This window comes from Miniopterus natalensis, chromosome 15, assembly GCF_054644295.1.
Source record: "Miniopterus natalensis isolate mMinNat1 chromosome 15, mMinNat1.hap1, whole genome shotgun sequence".
NCBI classification, from domain to species: Eukaryota; Metazoa; Chordata; class Mammalia; order Chiroptera; family Miniopteridae; genus Miniopterus; species Miniopterus natalensis.
Window position 1 is genome coordinate 25674377 of NC_142095.1, and position 22019 is coordinate 25696395.

At 35.7% G+C, this 22019-nt stretch overlaps 1 protein-coding gene across 1 annotated transcript in view; it reads right to left on the bottom strand.

Moving 5' to 3' along the window:
- Positions 1 to 22019, bottom strand: part of STAG1 (STAG1 cohesin complex component) — a 269636-nt gene that overhangs the window by 183858 nt on the left and 63759 nt on the right. The window contains exon 2 of the mRNA XM_016224325.2: positions 2379 to 2475. Within this exon, the coding sequence (XP_016079811.1) occupies positions 2379 to 2407 (29 nt within the window). The 5' untranslated portion in view covers positions 2408 to 2475. The remainder of the gene's footprint in view (positions 1 to 2378; positions 2476 to 22019) is intronic.

Below are 22019 nucleotides of genomic sequence, written 5' to 3' on the forward strand. Positions count from 1 at the left end.
TACACATGGCTGTTGTCTAATACTTAAAAACAGGCACCTGAGTCACTAGCAGTAGTTTGTCAATCCCTGATCTAGGTTGATCTTACTCGTCTCTAATAAAGAACAATAAATCATACTGCTTTTTCTCCTCACTATAGTTCAAATAGACTATGTTTAGGATATACTGTGTGCCAGTTTATATAAAATATGCACATAAACTTTGTAAGAAAACATATTATTTTCCCAATTCTATACAAGGAAACGAAAGATATGAAAACCTGGTATCTTATCCATAGTCACACACTTAATAAGTGGCAGAGTCCACTTAGATATCAAGGTAAACATGAATTTTCTATCTCCATGTCAGGATACTAGAATGCAAATATTATTTTTCTTATTTCTCTTGTGTAAAAAGAATCCATTGGTGCTTTTGATGCTTACAGAAATCTCCAGGCAACTACAGGATCAGGTTGGTTCCAGCCTATAATATGTGACCCATTAGTGAAACTAATTTATCCTTGAGTAGAGTTCACTGAGAGTAGAGAAAATTTGTTCTCTAATTCTCCAACTGCAGCCAGCCTAAAAGGTGACAGTTATCACCAACAAATAAACTAATACACTTCAATTAGTATATGTAGGTATGTTTGTTTATTAGAATATACAATATATAAATTTTTTTAATGTCAAGTAATAGAGAAGATATAAGAATACAAGGAAGATTTTCATTTCACCACACCCTAACTCTGAATCCCAACGTGCAGAGTAACATTGTTAACAGTTTGATCCAAAGCTCAGTGGAATGCTGGGTGTCAAAGGATATGAAAATTCAAACTTTGACCAACTGCTGTACACAAACCCTGTAAATAGCTAATGTTCACATTTATAAGACCACTGGACATTAATTAAGAGAATGGAAAAATCAGATCAAATCTTGTAAAAATGATTTTTTTTGCTCCCCCAAACTCATTCAATTCTGTCTACCTCTCTCCATTTCCACTGTAATCATTTAATTCAAGTTGTCATCTCTGGCCTGAATACTGCAACATCCTCCACCTAACAGGTCTTCTTGCTTCTATTGTCCTTCCAATTTACTCAGTGTACTACACTAAGAGTGATTTTCTAAGTATATGTCTTATTATGTTTCTCCCATGCTTAAAACTCTAGAGTGACTTCCTATTATTCCTAGGGGAAAAAAATATGATTCTTAATATGATTTAGCAGGTTCTTGTATGATCTAGCCCCGCTCTATTCAAAAGCCTTATCTCATGCCACTCTCTGCATTGCAGGCAGGATGAAGATAAACAAAAGTACAAAGAAAGAAAAAAAAATCTATGTGGAGACTTCCAATCTTGGTATTATGTTCCAGTTAAGGACTAATAAAGAAGCCTGAGGTAAGTAATTAGAAAAAGCTTAAATTGTATCTCCTATATTTGGAGGAAAGGAGGGCAAATATTGATGGTTTGTCAAACAAGTAAAGTAGTTTGGACAGCTTTTTTGTCTTAGAGCTCTGGAGGAAAAACAGAAAGCCAAGAGACCACTGGGAAGCCAACTCTTGGAAAAAAGGTATATAAATGAACTGGACTTTGGGTGGTAAATACACGATACAACATAAAGATGATGTATTATAGAATTGTACACCTGAAACCTATAATTTTATTAACCAATGTCACCCCAATAAATTCAATTAAAAAATAAAAATTAAAAAATTTTGACTTATTCCTAATTTGCATCTTTATGAAACCTATAAAAGGAAAAGTATCTGTCATTACACTAATCACATTTTCCAGAAAATCCAAAAATTAGACTCAATTCTACATTTATCCTACAACTCCAAAAAATCTAATGAGATGTCACCAGAAATGCCAACTGGTATATCCTTCATATTACTTCTGGCAACCAGAATAGCTTGAGAATCTCAATCTCAGGGAAAACAAGGAGGAGGTGAGAGGTATGTTAGAGAAACAGTGTGATAGAAAATAAAGGTCTACAAACATTTTCTGTAAATGGCCAAAGAAAATATATATGGTTTACAAGCAATCTATTCTCTATCACAACTTGTAGCACAAGAGCAATCAAACAATCTATAAAGAAATCAACGTGGCTCTGTTTTAATTAACATTTTATTTGCAAAAACAGGCAGCATGGCCAATGGGTCATAGTTTGCTGACCCCTGATATAACACAGTAACATCTTTTTTGTTCAATACCACAGAACATACTGCCATTCAATACCAAGGGCCAAGGATGGATATGGTAATTATACATTCTAATAGTTCTTTGAATTCAAACATATTGCCCGACTATCAGAGAACATATTTGATATGTCTCATAAAAGAGAGCATTTTGATATAGAAAAATGTTATACACATTAAAAAAATATAAGAAAATTACAATACTTACTGTAACACTGGTAACTCTGAAGTAATCATCGCTGGAGAGGTCTTTCCACAATGGAGCAAAAGAATCAAGTGCTGTAAAAATAACCTCCAAGGCAATCCTGTTAATAAAAAAAATATTTTTTTTTCCAGTTTTATTGAGATATAATTGACAAAACTGTTAAGATACTGAGTGTACAATGTGATTACTTGATATACATGTACATGGTGTAGGGCTTCCCCACCAGTTAATTAACACATCCATTACCTCACATACTTATCTTTTTTTGTGTGAGAATATTTAAGTTCTACTCTCTTGACAAATTTCAATTATATGATTAAGTATTATAAGTTATAGACACCATGTTATACATTAGATCGTCAGACCTTATTCATCTATAACTGGAAGTTTGTATATTTGCACCAACCTCCCTATTACCCCCAGCCCATGGTCCCTAGCAATCACTTTTTCACTGTGTTTCTAAGAGTTCAACCTTTTTCCCCAACATTCCACATGTAAGTGATGTCATGTAGCATTTGTCATTCTCTGTGTGGCTTATTTCATTTAGCATAATGTCTTCCAGTATTATTAATGTTGTCAAATGACAGAATTTCCATGTTTTAAAAATACAGAATGATATTTGTTGTATATTTGTGCACATAAAAGCATGACGCACACACACATTTTCTTTACTAATTTATCTGTAGACAGGCACTCTAGGTTATTTCCATACTTTGGCAGTTTGTGAATAATGCTGCTATGAACATGGGAGTACAGATAACTCATTGGGATAATAATTTCGTTTCCTTTGCAAATATACCCAGAGAGCCGTGGCTAGTGTGGCTCAGTGGTTACAGAGTGTTGGCTCTCAGAATGAAGGGTCCTGGGTTCAATTCCGACCAAGGGCACGTACCTGGGTTGTAGGCTCAATCCCCGCCCCGGTCGGGGGTGCATGGGGGAGGCAACCAATTGATGTGTCTCTCTCACATTCACGTTTCTCTCCTTCTCTCTCTGTTTCTCTCTCCCCCTCTCCCACCTCCCTTCCACTCTCTTTGAAAAGCAATGAAAAAAATACCCTCAGGTGAGATTTAAAAAAGCATCACAGATGTATTCATTACCATTTTAAAAAGGAAAATTTAAATTTATAAATTTATTTAAATATAGAGCCCTCCAAACTATTCTTACACTATATTAAATCATACAATTCATTGATCACAAATAAATGTTATCGATTGGTCTGCTCTAATTTAAAAGTGTTAAAAATGCCATCAGTCTTTAAAATAGCTAACAAGAAAAACTGAATCCCAAGGAAATTAAGTTGCCTATATTAAATCACCCTGCAAATATTTGAGAGTACTTACAAATAGAAAACTGACACACTTGTGTATCAAAATTACAGGAATTTATGTTTTCATATGCTTCATATGACAACTGCATTGCAATTTTTAAAAAGTGCAGTTTTTCCAAAATTCAAACACCACCACTTAACTTCTTCCAGCTAAAAATGACATCCTTTTAGATATTTTCCTAATGAACATACCTACTCATACAAATAAGAACAGCTTCAAAAAGAAATATATATCACCAGTTTAATAAATGCACATGGGGAACAATAAAAATAATCGAAAGTACATCCTTTAGCTAAAGCAAATGAACATCTACTCTTAAATAAGAGTGTCTGATAAAATAAAAATACGGGAAAATGTCTTTAAAAAATACTTTATGAATAATAAGTTAGTAAGGCCCTATGATTTTCATATAAAAATTATTTCAAAAGTGTAGAAACAACAACCATTATTTCACCATAGCCCTAAGAAAAAATTATGAAATTTAACGAAAACATACGGCGAATTTTTTTTAATATGATGAAGAAAACATCCCTGAAGGCCAACTTTTTTTTTCAATTCCCCTTGAAGTATGTGTGAATATACTAATACATTAAATAAAGTTTTCCAGAAATAAAAATTAACATTTCACCCAAAATTTATAGCTAAAGCTTAACTATCCTTTCATATAATCACTATTTCCATATTTTATTAACTCTGGAAAAGATTAATTTGCAAACCTAAATCTACAATACTAATTCTAACTATGAAACAAGAACAATATTAAAGACCTTTCTCACTGCACTGTACACATTTCTGTTCTCTGGGTTAGGGACAGATCTGTAGTCTCCAAAGGATATTCTAAAATATTTTTCCATATGGTTAGTTTCACAGAGGGGAAAAAAGCCACACAAACTTAAAAAAAGCCAAGACCATCATCTTTTGATATCCACCATTCCACACCCCCACTGGTATTTAAAATCTAGTAATAAATGCTAGGCAATGTTAGACATTGGTGCTTGCTCTTAAGGAACATAAAATTCAGTGAAATAGAAAAAGTATAGAATCCATGATAGGTAGACTTTAAGTTCCTTGAGTGAAGGATATGTACCTATTAAGTCTGATGAAGTAGTGGATAAACAAATTCTATGGGACCTTGATCAGGAAGATATGGGTTCTTTTTTTTAAAATATGTCTTTACTGATTTCAGAGAGAGGAAGGGAGAGGGAGAAATATCAATGATGAGAGTCATTGATTAGCCACCTGCTGCATGCCCCCTTCTGGGGATCGAGCCTGCAACCTGGGCATGTGCCCTGAATGGGAACTGAACCATGACCTCCAGGATCACAGGTTGGTGTTCAACCACTGAGCCACACTGGCCCAGCAAGATATGGGTTCTTAACAAATAGGTATGACTAAATAAACTTCAAAGACGGTGGTCAAAACCAGATCAAATATATAAAATTATAGTGGTTCAACACTTTTTGGATTAGTTTAGGAAAAGTTCTTTTATAATTCATTAATTACAAAGAGGAGAATAGTAATATTAACGTGGAGAAACCTGGCAGAACCTCCCTTAATGAAGAAATCATAGCACCACTAATAATGAGACATATCAACAGAGGCCTCCTACTATGATGAACAAAGAAGCGTACAACTTCAGTTCTGTGGTATTCTTACCAAAAAAGAAAAACCTGAATTTAATCACAAGGATAATCACATAAACCCAAACTGAGGGACATTCTACAAAATAGCTGGTCAGTATTCTTGACAAGTGTCAAGGTCATGAAAGACTTAGAAAGGCTCAGGAACTCTGCTATGTTAGAAGAGAAACATGACAACTAAATGTAATGTGTAAACCTGGATTGAATCCTGGGTCATAAAGTGAACATAAGTGGGACAATTTATAAAATTTGAATACGGTCTGAACGTTAGTTAAATAGTATGGTATCAGTTAATTTCTGCTTTTGTTAATTGTGCTATGGTGTGTATAAAAGATATCAGCATCTGGGTAAGCTAAGTGAAGAGTACAGAGGAGAAACCTCTATATTATTTTTGCAACTTTACTGAAGACTGAAATGACTTCTGGAGAAAAAGCCAAACTAATTCCCAAACGGAACGGAACACTAAAATACAACTCATTAAAAGATCCAAGAACCTAAAGGAAAAAAACAGGTGAAGTATTTTATCAAATGATCTTCAGTTTCTCCCCAGGGTTCAAAATATTTCTTTATTCTTAATAATTCACTTACAAAAGCTGGCATCAGTGCTATACAGATTTCCCCTCCACTCCCCCTACCCAACATAGTCTGTATCTCTTGAAGACTAAGATTATAATAACTATTCTAACTTGATTATAATCAAATTGCACTTAAACAAAACTATTTGCATATCCCATAGAGTTCCATGGGACTGTACACTGTGCAATAAATGGAATTTGAATAAATCCTTGCAGGGGAAAAACACACCATCTGATAAAACCAATGATATAATCACATGCCTCAAAATGCCATAAATGTTCAATCCCATTAAGAAAATTACTAACCAAAGAATGTTAAAAGCCAGGGGCTACAGCAATGGGAGCAAATTGTTCTTTCATCATTTATGTTTATATTTCGCATCTCCAAGGCTTTTTCCTTGTTGTTTCATATGGCTGCCATAACAAAGTACCACAAACTGGGTGTCTTTAAAGAGAAGTTAATTCTCTCACATTTCTAGAAACTAGAAGTAAAAAATCAACATGTTGGCAGGGCCATGCTCTCTTCTAAAGACTCTAGGGGAGGATACTTCCTTGCCTGTCTGGCTTCTGATAGCCACAGGAGTACATTGGCTTGATGCAGCATACAATCACTGCTTCCATCTTCACATGGCTGTCTTCCTTGTGTCTATGTGTCTCTGTATCTTTTCAAGGCATTTTCGTCCTTGTGTCTGTTTTCTTATTTAAAAAAAACAGTCATCTTGGATTAGGGACCACCCTAATTGAGTCTGACCTCATGTTAATTAAATCTGGAAATACTATTTCCAAATAAGGTCACATTCACAGGTATAGTGGTTAGGACTTTGACATTTCTCTTTAGGTGACACAAATCAGTACACAATAACCCTATTCCATAACAGTATTGTTTAGAAGTTAGTTGTTCAACACCATTTTTAAAAATGTTTACTGAGGAACTCCTATATGCTATGCAATGCTCTAAACAAGTGATAAACATGGAGTGGTCAATAAATTAGATGAGATCCCTGTCTTTAAAAAGATGGTAATCCTAACTCATAGAATCAGACAATAAAGAGATGAACATGAAATTTCAGATTGTGAGAGGTGATAAAGTACTTCAAAAGGATGGTTCTAACAAAGACTTTCTAAGGGGGTTAACATTTAAGCTAAGACTTGAAGGATGTGCAAATGTAATGGCCAAGGTCGAAGGGTGGAGCAGAGTGACTATTCTTGACAATGGGGGAAGGTATTTGTTTGCTTAAGTGATGTAGCCATGTGACAATGGTGCAGTTGACAATTTATAAGGCATACCAACTTTGAAATGTAATTGTTAAAGTTTTATTTACTTTGAGTCTTCTATCAAACATTGTGCATCAAAATGTTAAACACTTAATTTTTAATATTATATTTCCATTTTGGATAATTTAAATTTGTATAGCCCACAATCACACCATGAATGTGTGCTGATCAGTAAACTATAGTTTCAAAGAACATTAACTTAGTAATTGAAGGCTAGGTCAACATTATGTGTTGTTATAATCCAAAACTGTAGCTTACACAGTTGTATATTTACTGTTTGATAAATACTATGTTCCATAATTAGGAGAAAATTAACTTGAGGGAAATAAAACTTTAACAGAAATTGAAAAACAGTCTAGAGTATTCCCTCAATAGAAGGCTTTTCAGAGTCCACTGTGAAATGTGGGGTGAAGCAAAAAGTTACATGAAGTGTATGTATAAGTCTCAGAACAATCATAACCACACCGTTTTATCACTGCTTACTGGGACACCATGCTAGCCAGCTACCCCAGGCAGTCATCTTGATTAAATATACTCCAGAGATGCCTCTGATGAAGTTTCTCCTCTTTATGTCTCTAGTGTTCCCCAATGCCATGCTCACTGCCTTCAATGGTAGTGATTCAGGGGATTAGTGAAAATGCAAAAACTATTGTACTAAGTATAAAATTCTAAAATATTATCACTGTTGTAGCTTAATATAGTTTAATACCAGGATCTGGTTTAATGCAGGCTATTATATTTAATTACCAATTTGCTAGAGTAATTTCTTATTTCTCAGTTCTCAGAAACATGCTGTATTTCTGTCATGTGCTCTTTTTAAACATTAAATATTCTAGAGACTACAATAAAACCTCTACTAGCTTAAATCTATAGAGTATGAGTGATTCGATGTATTAAGTGTCTGGGACAACTAATGTTTTGCATTAATTCCCAAAACACTTAAGCATATGAATGGCAAACCTAAATTGTACTAAAGTCTCCCTTGATTTCACTGCCCAGAGCTACACCTTTTATCTCCTCAACCCCCAAAAGGGTTACAAGGGATATTCTTACGAGAGAGCTAAGTTTTAGATGGGAGAATCTGGTGAAAAGGGCTAAACATATAAAGGTGGGGTTTTTTGGTGCATAACCTACTACCTTTCTACTACCCCTAACTCCATGTTCTATTATAGGTAAAATGGTAAGTTTCAATGTCTTCAGCCCCAGTTGTCAGGGCTCACACCAACCTATACTTCCAGTTCACCTATACCACCAACATCCCTCTTTTTCCATTTCTGTAATCTCTTAACATTTCCAAAGTCACAGTCACAGAATAAAGTGATCTTTTCTTTCAAAGTTTCCTAGAATATTACCACCCCTGCCATACATGGCTCCAATTTAAAAAATTGCCTGGTTTTATATTTCCACATGACTATTATGAGCTTCATGTTAAGGCCAAGGTCTGGGACATCTTAGCACAGAAACATCTTAGCTATCTGGAACAGAGCTGAAAACTAGTACAAATATTCTCCCACACTCTGATTTCTCTTAATGGTCCCTCCTAAACCATTATTCACTCCCACCCAGCGCCTGTATACCACCCTCTAATATTACTCATCAGTGTCATTTACTCACTTCACCTACCACTGCTCTTCACATTTGCTGAAGATGTTTACATCTTGGTTAGATTTCTGCCATACCATAAGTCCTACCATCATGAGCAATGTCTATCTAAAAACCAAGTTCCCTCAATCACTTAAAACATTCTCGCACCTTTCAATTCCAAAGACCCTCTCACACAGCCTTTGGAATTTATATACCAACTTTCACAGCCAATCTGACAGAATCTTCCAATATTCACAGCTCTCTCATGCCCGAACTATTCTTATATTTGTTCCTCAAGTTACGGCCTAGCACTTACTTCTTACATTGTCTACCTATCCTTTTATCATCTCTTTAGTATGCCTACACAAGAATGATTGCCTAAACTACTTCCTTACCAACACTTTTTATCCCTGATCTTTCTGTAGGCCCTGTCATGCAAAAGTTACCTAAGCTAAAATTATTCCAAAAACTATCTTCTCTTAAACAGCCACGCTCTTAAACAGTATTAGAAAAAGGATCACAGAGACATGAAAATTGATACCAGTCTCAATTCTGGTTTCCAATTTCAGGTAAAATCTTAATCTCACTAAAGCAATCTTTTTATTTATCCATGTTGGGCTCCCTCCCCCATTGTCTTCAACAAGTATTCTAAATTTTCACTAATCTGAGACCCCTGTGCATGGCCAAGTTCCACCCTCCTTGAACTTCATTTAAACCAACAGAAAGAGGTGAGTAGTTATGAACTATCTACTCAATGTATTATTCTTTGTCCTTCAGTATTACCTCAGAAAATAAAGTGTCCTTCCTCTTGTTCTTGGTCCATCTTCCCCATGTCAATATTTCATTCTCTCCTCGCTCTTTCCCTAAGTCTACAAACCATTCAAGTGTCTACTCAATCACTTAAAACATAAGCCATAGTCACTAACCTCACTAGGTACTACACTCCATTTTCCTTCCTAAAAAAGCAGTTTATATTCACTGTTTCCACCTCGTTTCTCATTCCTGCCTCTAGTTTAAAAAATATATCTATCTATCTATCTTATGTTAGCCCTAAATCTCTGAAGGAACTAATCTTTCAAAAAGAAGCCACTAGGAAATATTCTATGATATTATAAAATTATTATTGAGGATTTAATATTTTTTGAAGTTATTATCTTGTAGAAACAGTAAAATATTTACAGGTGAGCACTGGCTAGTGTGGCTCAGTTAGCTGGGCATAGTTCTGTGCAGCACTCAAAGGTTGACGGTTCAATTCCTGGTCAGGGCAAATGCCTGAGTTGCAGGCTCAATCCCCAGTAGGGGGAGTGGAGGCAGCCAAAGGGTGTTTCCCTCTCACATTGGTGTTTCTCTCTCTATCCCTTTCTCTATCTCTAAAAAGCAATAAAAAATAAAAAAATAAAATAAAATAAAATAGATGAAATGAAGTATCAGGAAAATGTTTCAGATGAATAAAGGATTTGAGGTGTACAGATGAAACAATATTAGCCATGAGCTTCTAACTGTTGAAGATGGGTAATGGTTATATTTGCATCTACTTTTGTTTATGCTAGAATTTTTCCTTAATAAAAAGCTCATAATAATAAAAAATACAGGTCTCTACATTACAGTATCCCTTTCAACTAGAACACCGTTTTTAACAACCACAGAAGTCACTGAATCACCTGGGTTCGGGGAGTATTCCTCTCCACCAAAACATTCCCCAACCCCTGCCCTCATGTAACAGTAAACTGCTTTAACCAAAGAGTTGTGATGCATCCTTTAGGTATGTTAGGCAGTTTAAAAAATTGTTGCTGCTAATTTTTAAAGTACCTGATGGCTCTAAAATCTTTATTTCAGATCTGATTTTATTACTGCTTCCAATATACATTTTCTAGGCTGTGAAACTGTATCTCTGGTCATGATATTCCTATCATAAACTGAGCTTCTCTTCTCAATAATGCCCCACTTAGCTGTCTTTCAAAAAAGAAACTGATTTAATAAAATTAAACCTTAAAATTATGTTTTTCCTCCAAATTACTCACCTAATCTAACGGAATCGCCTTGTCACCCAAGTTGAATATTCAGAAATCCTGAGATCAGCCTTGAACCCCTTAAAATCTTGCCCATTTAATAGTAAAATGTACCAGTAAAATGCTTCCCTCTAATCCTACTCACACTGCCCCTAATAAAGGTTCCCAACTGTCCTCATATATATCTCAATAGTCCCTTAGTCTTTTTGCTTCCCTCAATTCAATCCTCCCCCATCCTATAGCCAGACTGTTATATTTGGAATGTTAATTTAATTACATCAGATCCCTGTTAGAATCTTTCAAATAGCTCCCTATCACGTCTAGAATAAAATTCAAATTCCTAAGCAGGAAAGCAAAAAATCTAATAATCTAGTTCCTCTCTAGCCTCACCTCCAATCTCTCCCTGACATTTCATGTCATTGGTGATACCAAACTACTTGTAGTTAACTGCAAACACTTTACTGTTTCACGTCTTCATGCCTTTGCTCGTACTATTTCTTCCCTGAAAGAGTCTATTCATCATTTTGTTTGTTAAACTGAAAGATTCCAGTTAGAGTTAATAAACACTTGATAAAGTAGCCAATGAAATAAATATAGAAAAATGTTTTATTAAAATCTAAATAATAGAAAAGTAAGATTCTGAAGTTCATAATAACAATACAAAAATTTAAAAGTTATGTATATAAACTTATCAAAACATACACAGGATAAATATAAAAACAGTCAACTCCTCTGAAGTTCATTTTAAAAGACTGACTAATGATTATCTCTGAAGAATGAATTTATGGAAAATTTTTATTCCTTGCTTTAGTTTCTCAGGACTTACTGTTACACAGACATGAGCAGAGCAAGGACAATGGGCCAGGTACAGAAACTCACCAGGGCAGAGAGCCCTGGATGCCTAGCAAGGGGCGAAACTGGGAAAACAAGAACCTTGTCCCCAGGGTAACCTATCGTCCCCTAGCATATCGTTGGTCAGGAGGTTTAGACCCCTTGAGTGTTTCCTCCCTAAAGATACTAACATCTAGACCCTAGTTGTATTTCAGCTCCAGGGCCCAGAAAAGCAGCAAAAGCAGACAAGTGACATGGCAGCTGCCTCAGGACCTAGACCCCTGGTCCTGGAACAGACCAATCAGTGGAGACCAAAACCCTGAGAGGGCACACCTGGAAAGCTGATGAGTATTCTATTAAGATCCTCCTCTGAGAACTCCCCTAAAATTTCCACCTGCAAGAGAGACATAAATAAGCTCAGGACAAAGGACCCAGTGTGCACTCCCACCACAGGGGAGCACACCAGTGCCATGCCCTTCCCCTTCTTCCCTCCAAAGGGACCGCAGGAGACTTGCAACCAGAGGAGCAATGGGCAGCAAGAACTTGTCCAGGACTAACCCCCTGAACCTGAAAGGCCCCCCTTTCTCTGACTACTCAGTGAGCCAAAGCAGCCACCCTAAATTCTCATGTTGCTTCTTCTGTGCTCTTCCTTGTTTCACTGTCCTAAGTATATTTTTGCTACCATCACGAACCCAATACTGTTTAGCTCAGTGCTGTGTAGCCATTTCCTCTGGATATGCTCATCCCCCATTCTTTAAATAGATTCAACTTTTCTTTATTCACCATCTGAGATGGCTACTTAGCCTTCCTGAGCACCGCTGACTTTAACCTTTCACTTACTATAAACAAATATTAATAGATAATAAGAGAGAACTATAAGCTTTTCATAAAAAAAAGATCTGTATAGCCCGGCCGGGCATGGCTCAGTGGTTGAGTGTCAACCTAGGATCCAGGCAATCGGGGTTCGATTCCTGGTCAGGGCACATGCCCAGGTTGCGGGTTCAATGCCCAGTCGGGGGCGTGCAGGAGGCAGCCGATCAATGACTCTCTCATCATTGATGTTTCTCTCTCTCTCTCTCTCCCTCTCCTTTCCTCTCTCTGAAATCAATAAAGATATATTAAAAAAAAAAAAATCTGTATAGACCTACATAGACAGGAATAAATCACTATAGTTACATATATATATCCCTATATTTACACACCTAGAACCTAGCCAAATTGTGAAAGGCCTTCAACGCTGGTTCAAGAAACTTAAGACTTTATCCAAAGAAGCCATATTTTGTAAGTATTAATTAGAGGCAGGATGTAGGAAAGACGAAGGATTAAAGCCTAAATATAAGCAAACCAAATATGAAGCTATTATAATAGTAGTGGCAGGAGATATTAAGAAACTCAACCATGGTGCTAGCAGCAGGCAAACACCACAAGAGATAAATTCAAGAAAAAATATAAAGACCAAACTGGTAGCTCTTAGCAGTGAATTGGATGTGGTGGATTAAAAAGACAGAGTCAGTGAAAGTGACATATTTCAAATTCCACACATCAGAGTGGTGGTAGAACATTTTTTTAAAAAAAGATAAAGAACTGGGGAAGGAAGCACCCCTCTCTCCTCACCAGGGGAAAAGGGTAAAGATAAGGGGCTCAAATGACAGTGGATCTTTCAGTCAGAAATGTCCAACACAAAGACAGAGTGTCATGTAATGTACAGGAAGCTGGAAAACTGAATTTGGATTCAGGAAACACAGAATCTAACCTTGGCTTTGATATTTACTAACTTGTGAACTGGTAATTAAACTCTGATTTCTCATGCTAGAACAATACAGTTTTCAAATTTTGCTTTCTCTCTCTTTATGGCAGAAGGACCTTTTTACAAACAATAATCTCATGCAGACCACCTATATAGAGATAATCATATACAGAACACCAGCACAACTTAATATAGGGAGGAAGCCTAGAGCCCTGCGCATTTATCAAGGCCATACCTCAATGCCATATCTCCAATGGTCTCTGATATACTTCCATAAAATCTTGAGCTCTACGGAATCCAACCGGGGGGGCGGGGAGCAGCACACACAGAGTAGATAATTACTTAAGATCACCTTCAATTCTGGCACTTTAGCAGAAGTTAATGTGAAGTCAGTTGAAGAATTCAGAAAAAAAAGAAAAAGGATTCGTAAGTATACCGTTGTCTGACCAGGAAAATGTCACAGGTAGAAGTAGAAAGCTCATGGAAAGGAAATTAAGGGTCTTCTTGTGCATAAAAGCAAAAAAGATCTTACCAAGGATAAGTAGATCTGACTTCATAAAAATTAAAACTTTGCACATAGAAACAGAGGACAAAGACACAGGAAAAATGCCTGATCACTTGTAGAAAAATTACTGGTATCACTAGTGAAATACAGACATCATTTCATTATTGCTTTAAATGGCATTTCTATGATTACTAGTAAAGCATTCGTCTCCCAAGAACATATTTTAAGTGGTATGTACTAAAAGGGGCCACATGCTACCTGACTAGTTCAGGATGGCCTGCATGGCAGCCTTGCAAACTCAGAGGCCTAAAGTAACCACAAAGGATGGTTTGAAATTAAAACTTTTTAAACTAAAAGCAGTCTGTAGTGGGTAGTCACATCCTTGGCCGGTGTCTTCCTTGATAATGGTCAATATTTAACTTAACTGAGTCTATTGTCTTTTTGCATCTACAACAGCATATTGTTGGAATGTCACAGTAATTTTCCTTATTCCAGACCCCTCAAAGCACAAGCACCACTCTGTTGAGACCACCACAAAACCCCTCATTGTCCGTGAGTTAACTGTTGTTGACTGTTAACTATCTGCACCCACCTAAGTGAAAGTAGTATGTTTCTATTATTTTACTTTTTATCCAATCCCAGAGGTCTCCCCCACCCCGCTTTACTTTCTCTCGCCTCCCTAATCTAACACCAATGCATTTCATGTAACCCACATACATCTCCTCTGTTAATTATAACACATAAAATAACATGCAAAACTGCCATTCTCTGGAGCATTATCTCAATCCTTTGAGATTTTGCTTCCCGACAATTGTCAACTGTGTTGGGCCCAAATAATCCCACAAAAATTCTTCACAGGTTTGAATTGTTTCTTACACTGACAGTGGTAATATGCAATAATGGCAAGGTAAAATGAGACTGACTTTCTTCGATTTCTGGTGTTATTCAATGTTAAGAAACTTCGAACTCCTTCCATAAGTTGGAAACACTACAAAGATGCATACTGCTACCATTTAACATAACATTAAAGGTCCTGGCCAATGTCATAATAAAAGAAAAAGAGAAAAGGGGGAGAAAGAAGGAAGGGGAGGAGGAAGGGAGGGACAGAAATTAGAAAGGGAGAGATGAGATCATCTACATAGAAAAATAATCAGAATCTACAGACAATGAAAACTAGAGTTCAGCAAGATTGCTAGATACAAGGTAACAGAAAAATCCGTAACATATCCCTCCAATAGCAATAAGCAATCAGAAAATAAACACCATTTACAATGGCAACAAAAACCACATATCTAAAAAGGGTTTCTCAACCTCAACATTATTCACATATAGGGGTGAATCATTCTTTGTTGTGGGGGCTAGCGTGTGCATTGCAGGATGTTTAGCAGCATTCCTGGCCTTTACCACTAGATTCGGTAGCATCTCCCAAACTGTCACAACCAAATATCTCCAGACAATACAAATGGTCCTGGGGGGACAAAATTGCCCATGATTAAGAACTAGAGATCAAGAATAATAAGTACTATGAAAAAACAAAAGAAAGTCTAATTTTATTAAAATACATTAAAAAAGTTTATCAATGGAGAGCCATTCCATGCTCCTGGATAGGGCAACTTAGGATGTGATTTCCCCCTCAAATGTATCAATTCAATGCAATTCCATTCTAATTGTAGCTGATTTTTTTTTCAACTTTGGTAACAGTAACTGACTTATTTAGCCACTATTTTAACACTATACACATATCCACAAATTTAATCCGTGATGACAAGGAAAGAAAACTTCTCTTAACTTTATTTTACAAATTACAAAAATGAAGCATCCAGTGGTTAAGCAAGCCCAGAAGGATTCAACCCCAAGCTGACTGGATCCAGAGTACAGGCTCTTAACCACTTCACTATACCACCTGGCAAAACACTGCAGAGGTACAACCCTGGAAAATAATTATACTCCCGGAACCTGGAGGTAGTCAGCTAGATGGAAAAAAAAAAAATCTGGCTACGTTTCCTACTAATTTTGACAGGAATGACCACACACAGGTTATTGGGGTTTATCTGTAGTGGAGATATAGAAATTCTTATGTTCTCCTGGTGATGCAACTATTTGGAAGAGTAACCTGGCAGTATTTAGTAAAATTGGTATTTAGTATTTGTGCATACCTAGCCCAGTAATCCAACTCTTGAATATATATCCCTAATGGGACATGTATGAGGGTGCTGTTTATAGCATTGCTTTTGATAGCAGAGAGCTAGGGGAATCACAGTATATCTACCTGCACTGGAGTAATGGTTAAGTGAAACATGGAAAAAATCTATGTAATACTAAGAAGCCATTAGTAGATTGAATAGACAAGCCAGGCATAGAACAACACCAACAGAACTTTTGCATACAAATGTATGTGTGTGTGTGTGTGTGTGTGTGTGTGTGTGTATCTCAAGCATGTTAAATGAATAGCTGTGGGAAGAAAAAATGAATAATGCAGATAAAAGGAAATAAATAAAATGAAAGCAAGAGCAATAATAACCAAGTGCCATGAACTGAGGAAAGAATTAACTCAACCCTCTGCACTTGATTTCAGCAAGTAAATTTAAAATAATTTCAAAGTCAAAAATATTAAAAGTTCTTCTAAAAAGCAACAAATGCATATCAAGACCTTTAAAATATCAATAATCTTTGATTCAGCAATTCCTATTCTATGAATGTCCTTAAATAAGAAATTGTGAATATATTTACATGTCAGGAACGATTAATAGCAAAACAACAACAACAACAACAAACTCAACCCAGAAACAACTTAATGCCCTACAAATGGAGAATACTTGTTTGTGAAATATTTTATGTACCATTAAAATAAATTTTTGTAAAAAATTAAACATTAGCCCTAGCCTGTTTGGCTCAATGATTAGAATATCAGCCCATGGACTGAAGGGTCCCCGGTTCGATTCTTGTCAAGAACATGTACCTTGGTTGCAGGCTCGATTCCCTGCAACCAATAGGTGGGTCTCTCACATTCATGTTTCTCTTTCTCTCTCTACCCTCCCACCCCCCACTTTCTCTGAAAAGCAATGGAAAAAATATCCTTGGGTGAGAATTAAAAAATAAACATACATCAAATGTTTATAATATAGAAGGAAAATATATAAAGAATGACCTCTACTATAGATGTTTTATCGATACTCATGTGCACAGAAAAACACTGAAAAGGAAATGCTTAAAAGTAAAGTTTTAATAACTTTACTAGTAAAGCTATCGATGAGTTCCATATTTACATGTGATTTCCTGCAATTTTTTTTTATTTCCTGGTATAAAATATAAAATGGGAATGCTATTAATAATTACATTAGGTGACAGAATAATCCAGTACTACCAGAACTGCCCCAGGGAGACCAGGAGCTGTTGTCACTAGGTCACACAAACGCTATGATTTAAAAACAAAATAATTTAATTTCCAAATGTCATAATGGACTGATAGTGAAATTACAGATTTTAGTGTTTAGAAGTCATTTATTGAATTTCTCAAGTGTTTTGTCAAAAAAGTAATGGGGGTGCTCCACATTCCTATGTAATCTATTATTAAAAGTTTTTCTTTAATATCTCAAAGTGGTTCCTTAATAAAGGAAAATAAACCAAAGGTAATTTAGGGTGTCAGTAAGTATTGATTAATTTTTATCACATTTTTGCTAGCAAAATAAAAAACATCTGATATAACTATACATACCACCATAGCTACAACTTAATTAGTGTAGCAATTTAACACTACCACTGTAATCAGTAATATTTTTAAAACTCTAACAAAGTAGAAACAGCAGATACTTAAAATAAGCTACATGTCTTATAGTTCTAGTTCCTACACTAGCTGAACTAACCAGATGAGTTGGTTTTACAAAGTGAAATCACTTCCAAGGTGATATTAACTTGTTATTTTAATACATTATATCTGAATTTCAAATTCTATAATTATATTCTAGTTACATTTGGTATTATTTAACTGCCAAAATTAGTGTAATTGCCCTCATTCTAGCACCATAGTTACATAGCTGGTAGGTAGATACTGATGAAAACTCCCATCATTTCAAAACAGATATTACTGTGCCATTTTAGCATGGCTATTTAAATTTTCATTATGGCAGTTCTTAATTAAACTTGATTCTACTTACTTTCCAGACCTCAAAATCCAAAGTACACACCACATTAGTAAAATTACCCTCATTCTAGCACCATAGTTACAAAAGAGGTGGTAGGTAGATACTGATGAAAACGCCATCATTTCAAAACAGACATTACTGTGCCATTTTTGCATGGCTATATTAATTTTTATTATGGTAGTTCTTAATTAAACTTGATTTTACTTACTTTACAGTCCTCAAAATCCAAACTACATACCACCACTTTCCTTTTCATACCTTTCACATGCCTGTAAGATAGAGGCAGGTTCATAGGACTACCTTAAGAATTCATGTGAGAGCAGACTCTAACTCAGGTAACCAGAGTTAATTTAGACATATTCCTGGTTTTACCATTCTTTCTGACCCTGCACAATTAACAATCTACCCATGTCTCAATCTAATTAACTCCTCTAAGGTAGGTGCTAGAGAGGATAGAATACAGAATGTAACTGATAGCTGTGACAGTGTTTCTTTAAACAACAGTAAAACGAAGAAAAGTGACAATACAAGCTTCCAACATTCTTAAAAGGGTTCAGAAAATGACTTTTCCCCAAAATTTGTCCTGTCTCACTTTTATTATTCATTAAAACTATTTCCAATAAAATTGTGTAACAGCAACATAAGTGTTAAATTTTTGTGTGCTGTTCTGTTAAACTTCAAGGTTTGAGAGGGTTCCTTCAAAACCCTCTTTCATTTGCTCAATTCTCTTCTCAAGCATATTAGACTCCATTAACAGCCAATCATGTAAGCTGAGCTGCAAGTGACCTGAGAGTTGCCATAGCAACAGCTGCTTTCTGAAATACGTGTTATGCATTTTAAAAGCTCACAGAGAAGATACTACATATATCAATTAACAACCAAAGCTCAACACAGCATATTAACCAAATGAAACTAAAAACTGCCTAAACAGGGCAACTACTTCGTAACAGAAGGGATATTTGATATTCTTGATTCAAAATGCTATTATGGTTTATAAATTTCAAAATCAAGCCTATAATTAATAGCACATAATAGTTACATACCATTTAGTAATGCACAAAATTGCTACAGTAAAGGAAAGAAGAAGAATCAGGACTACATTTAGCAATGGAACATTAGCATATGCTGTAACTGCTAAATTTTCAGGCAATTTTACTAATGAAAAAGTTGGCCCTAACACGTGTTAGACTAAAATGTTTCCAGCACACATATGATGTGTGTGTTTGACACACACTTCATAGATAATGAAAAGACATGCAGGCAATAATAAACACAAAAGACATTCTACTGGTTTCAAGAAAAATCATTCTTTTGGCAATTCATCAGAAATAGACATCTCTGCTTCAAAGACTATCCTGAGGAAGTTCCTTCTCATAGAGATGCACAGCTAGCCATCATTAAGCAGTGAAGTCCTTTGAACAGTGTGCAATTCTGCAATAAGAAACTTTCAAAAACAAACTTGTCTCTGAAAACCAGCTTCAACATTGATAATGAATGTCCATGATAAAAGTAAACAAAATTAAGTAAAATCTATTTCTAAAATTATACTCAAACAGGTAATTCATGTAAATAAACATGCCTGGGATTCATGCCTGGGATCACAGTTTTTAAAATTAGAAAGCTAGTGCTCTAAATAAAGTGTGCAGATCTGTAGAGAGCTCCTAGGGTAGGTGTTGAGGCCTGAAACAAAAGTAGAGCATCACTTGAGATACTAAAGCATTCCACTCCTCAGATAAGCCATAATTAGTTTGGCAACTGTGGGTACTTAACCAGTTTCCCCCTCAATCATACACCTTAGAGCACTATTTCCCTACTTTTCTTTCCATTATTAACCCCCAATCCAAGCAACTTTAGATATTAATCCCCTACCCGTAAAATTTTAGTACCACAGATATACTGTATATCTGCTTGTACACTGTATGTGTATCTGTGGCTTATACATAAAAAGGGCAACTCTTTTTAGCCCCCTAACCAATTTTTAACCCTTTGAGAATGCATTACTTGGAGTAAATAAAGAAGCCTACCACATGCAACAATCTAGGGAGAGACGTATGAATGAAATCTGTAGCAGAGAACCTCATTCCAGTTACCTAAACTGACCAACTTAATCTTTTTTTCATGAGTCTGGATAAACACCAAGAATTACCAAATATGAATTAAATCAACCAACAAAAATAACCAGAGAGAACAGAGAGTAAAGATACCAACCACAGAGGATTATTCCCAGGCCTTGAAATTTGGTCGTGTTCCCTTATGGGGGTAATCACTTCATAAATTAGGTAAATGTCGATTTACTATGATGTATACCTGAAACTAATACAATATTGTATATGTCAACTGTAACTGAAAAATAAAAAGAAATAATTTTTAAAAAGAAATCTAGTCGTGTTCCTCCAGCTGGTTTTTGAAATTTGGGGGAACCTGTTACTCCTTTTTCTATTTTAACCCTTTTTGAACCTAAATGTCTATAACTGTCCCACCACTGTATTAGAGGAGATAACTTGTTTCTTTAGTTTTACAAGTCCACAGATAGAAAGTTATACCAATACCTGATTTAGATTATTTCAATATGAGATTTGGGACTTGAGCTGTTAAGATTTTAAACTTTGAGTTGATCCTATAATAGGATAAGACCTTTGGGGACTTTGGGATGGGGTGAATATATTTTGTATGTGAAATGAATCTGGATCACAGAGGCCAGAGGGAAGACCATGGCAGTAGTCAAGATTTTGGCAATCCATGATCTTCAGGACTTGTTACTCCTGTGCATCTCACTATATAGCAGGGAGATTATCATAGATTATACAGGTGAGCCCATATGTAATCACATGGGCCCTTATAAGCGAAAGGGGAAGGCAAAAGATCAAGGATCAGCAAAAGAGACAGGAAAGATTTGAATCATGAGAACTCATTCCTCCATCATCTCTGATCTGAGATGAGGGGTACCATAAACCAAAGAATGTGAGGGGCCCCTAGAAGCTGAGAATAACCCACCTCCCTCAAGTCAACAACCAGCAAAACAACAGGACCTCAGTTCTACAACCACCTGGAAGTAATTTCTGCCAAAAATCTGAATGATCAAGGAAACGGTTTTCCTCTTAAAGCCTCCAGAAAGGAACTAGCCCAGCCAACAGATTTTAGCCTTGTGGGACTACACAAAGACTCAGCCTAGTCCACTGAATTTAGGACCAACAGAAACTATAAACCACTAAATCTATGGTAACTTATTACAATGGCAATAGAAAACTCAAATATGAACTGTTACACCAGTTTTGTAGATAAAGCACACAGAGTTAAGTAACTTGTTCAAGATCTATTAAATACAAGCATACCTCAGAGATACTGCTCAGTTCCAGACTACTGCAATAAAGCAAGTATCACAATAAAACGAGTCATAATCTTTTTGCTGGTGGAGGGTCTTGCCTTCACTTTGTAAAACAACGACAACAAACACACGCACATACACACACATCTGTGAAGCTCAATAAAGCAAAGCGCAATAAAACAAGGTATGCCTGTAGTACATAGCTTGTGTTCTTAACCACTGAAGAAGACAACATGAGCAACAAGGAAGAGAGAGACCTGAGCATCCAGAATGAAATTTGAAGACTTTCCTTGGCAGAACTAAGACATATGGAATTACATTCCTCCATTGTGGTTTCAACCAAATCACTTGGTTCAGAACTAAATAATATTTATGTAATTATAGCAAATGCTACTTATAGTCAAAATTATAGACATATTAAGTATAAACAAAGCCTTGACAAGGTAAAAATAATGACACTAGTTTAAAAAATTAAAAGATAATGGGAAAAGGTAAAACGAATGTTGGATAACTAATTCCCTTATCTTTCAGAACAGTAAGATAATAGGTACTACCTAAAATTGATTTAAAAAAAAAATAGTGTAAGTACATTTTGCACTTTTCTCTGCTTTTTTAAAACCATGAATACACATCTATAACTCTTAAAAATATTTAAACACACAAACACAAAAACAAACATTGAT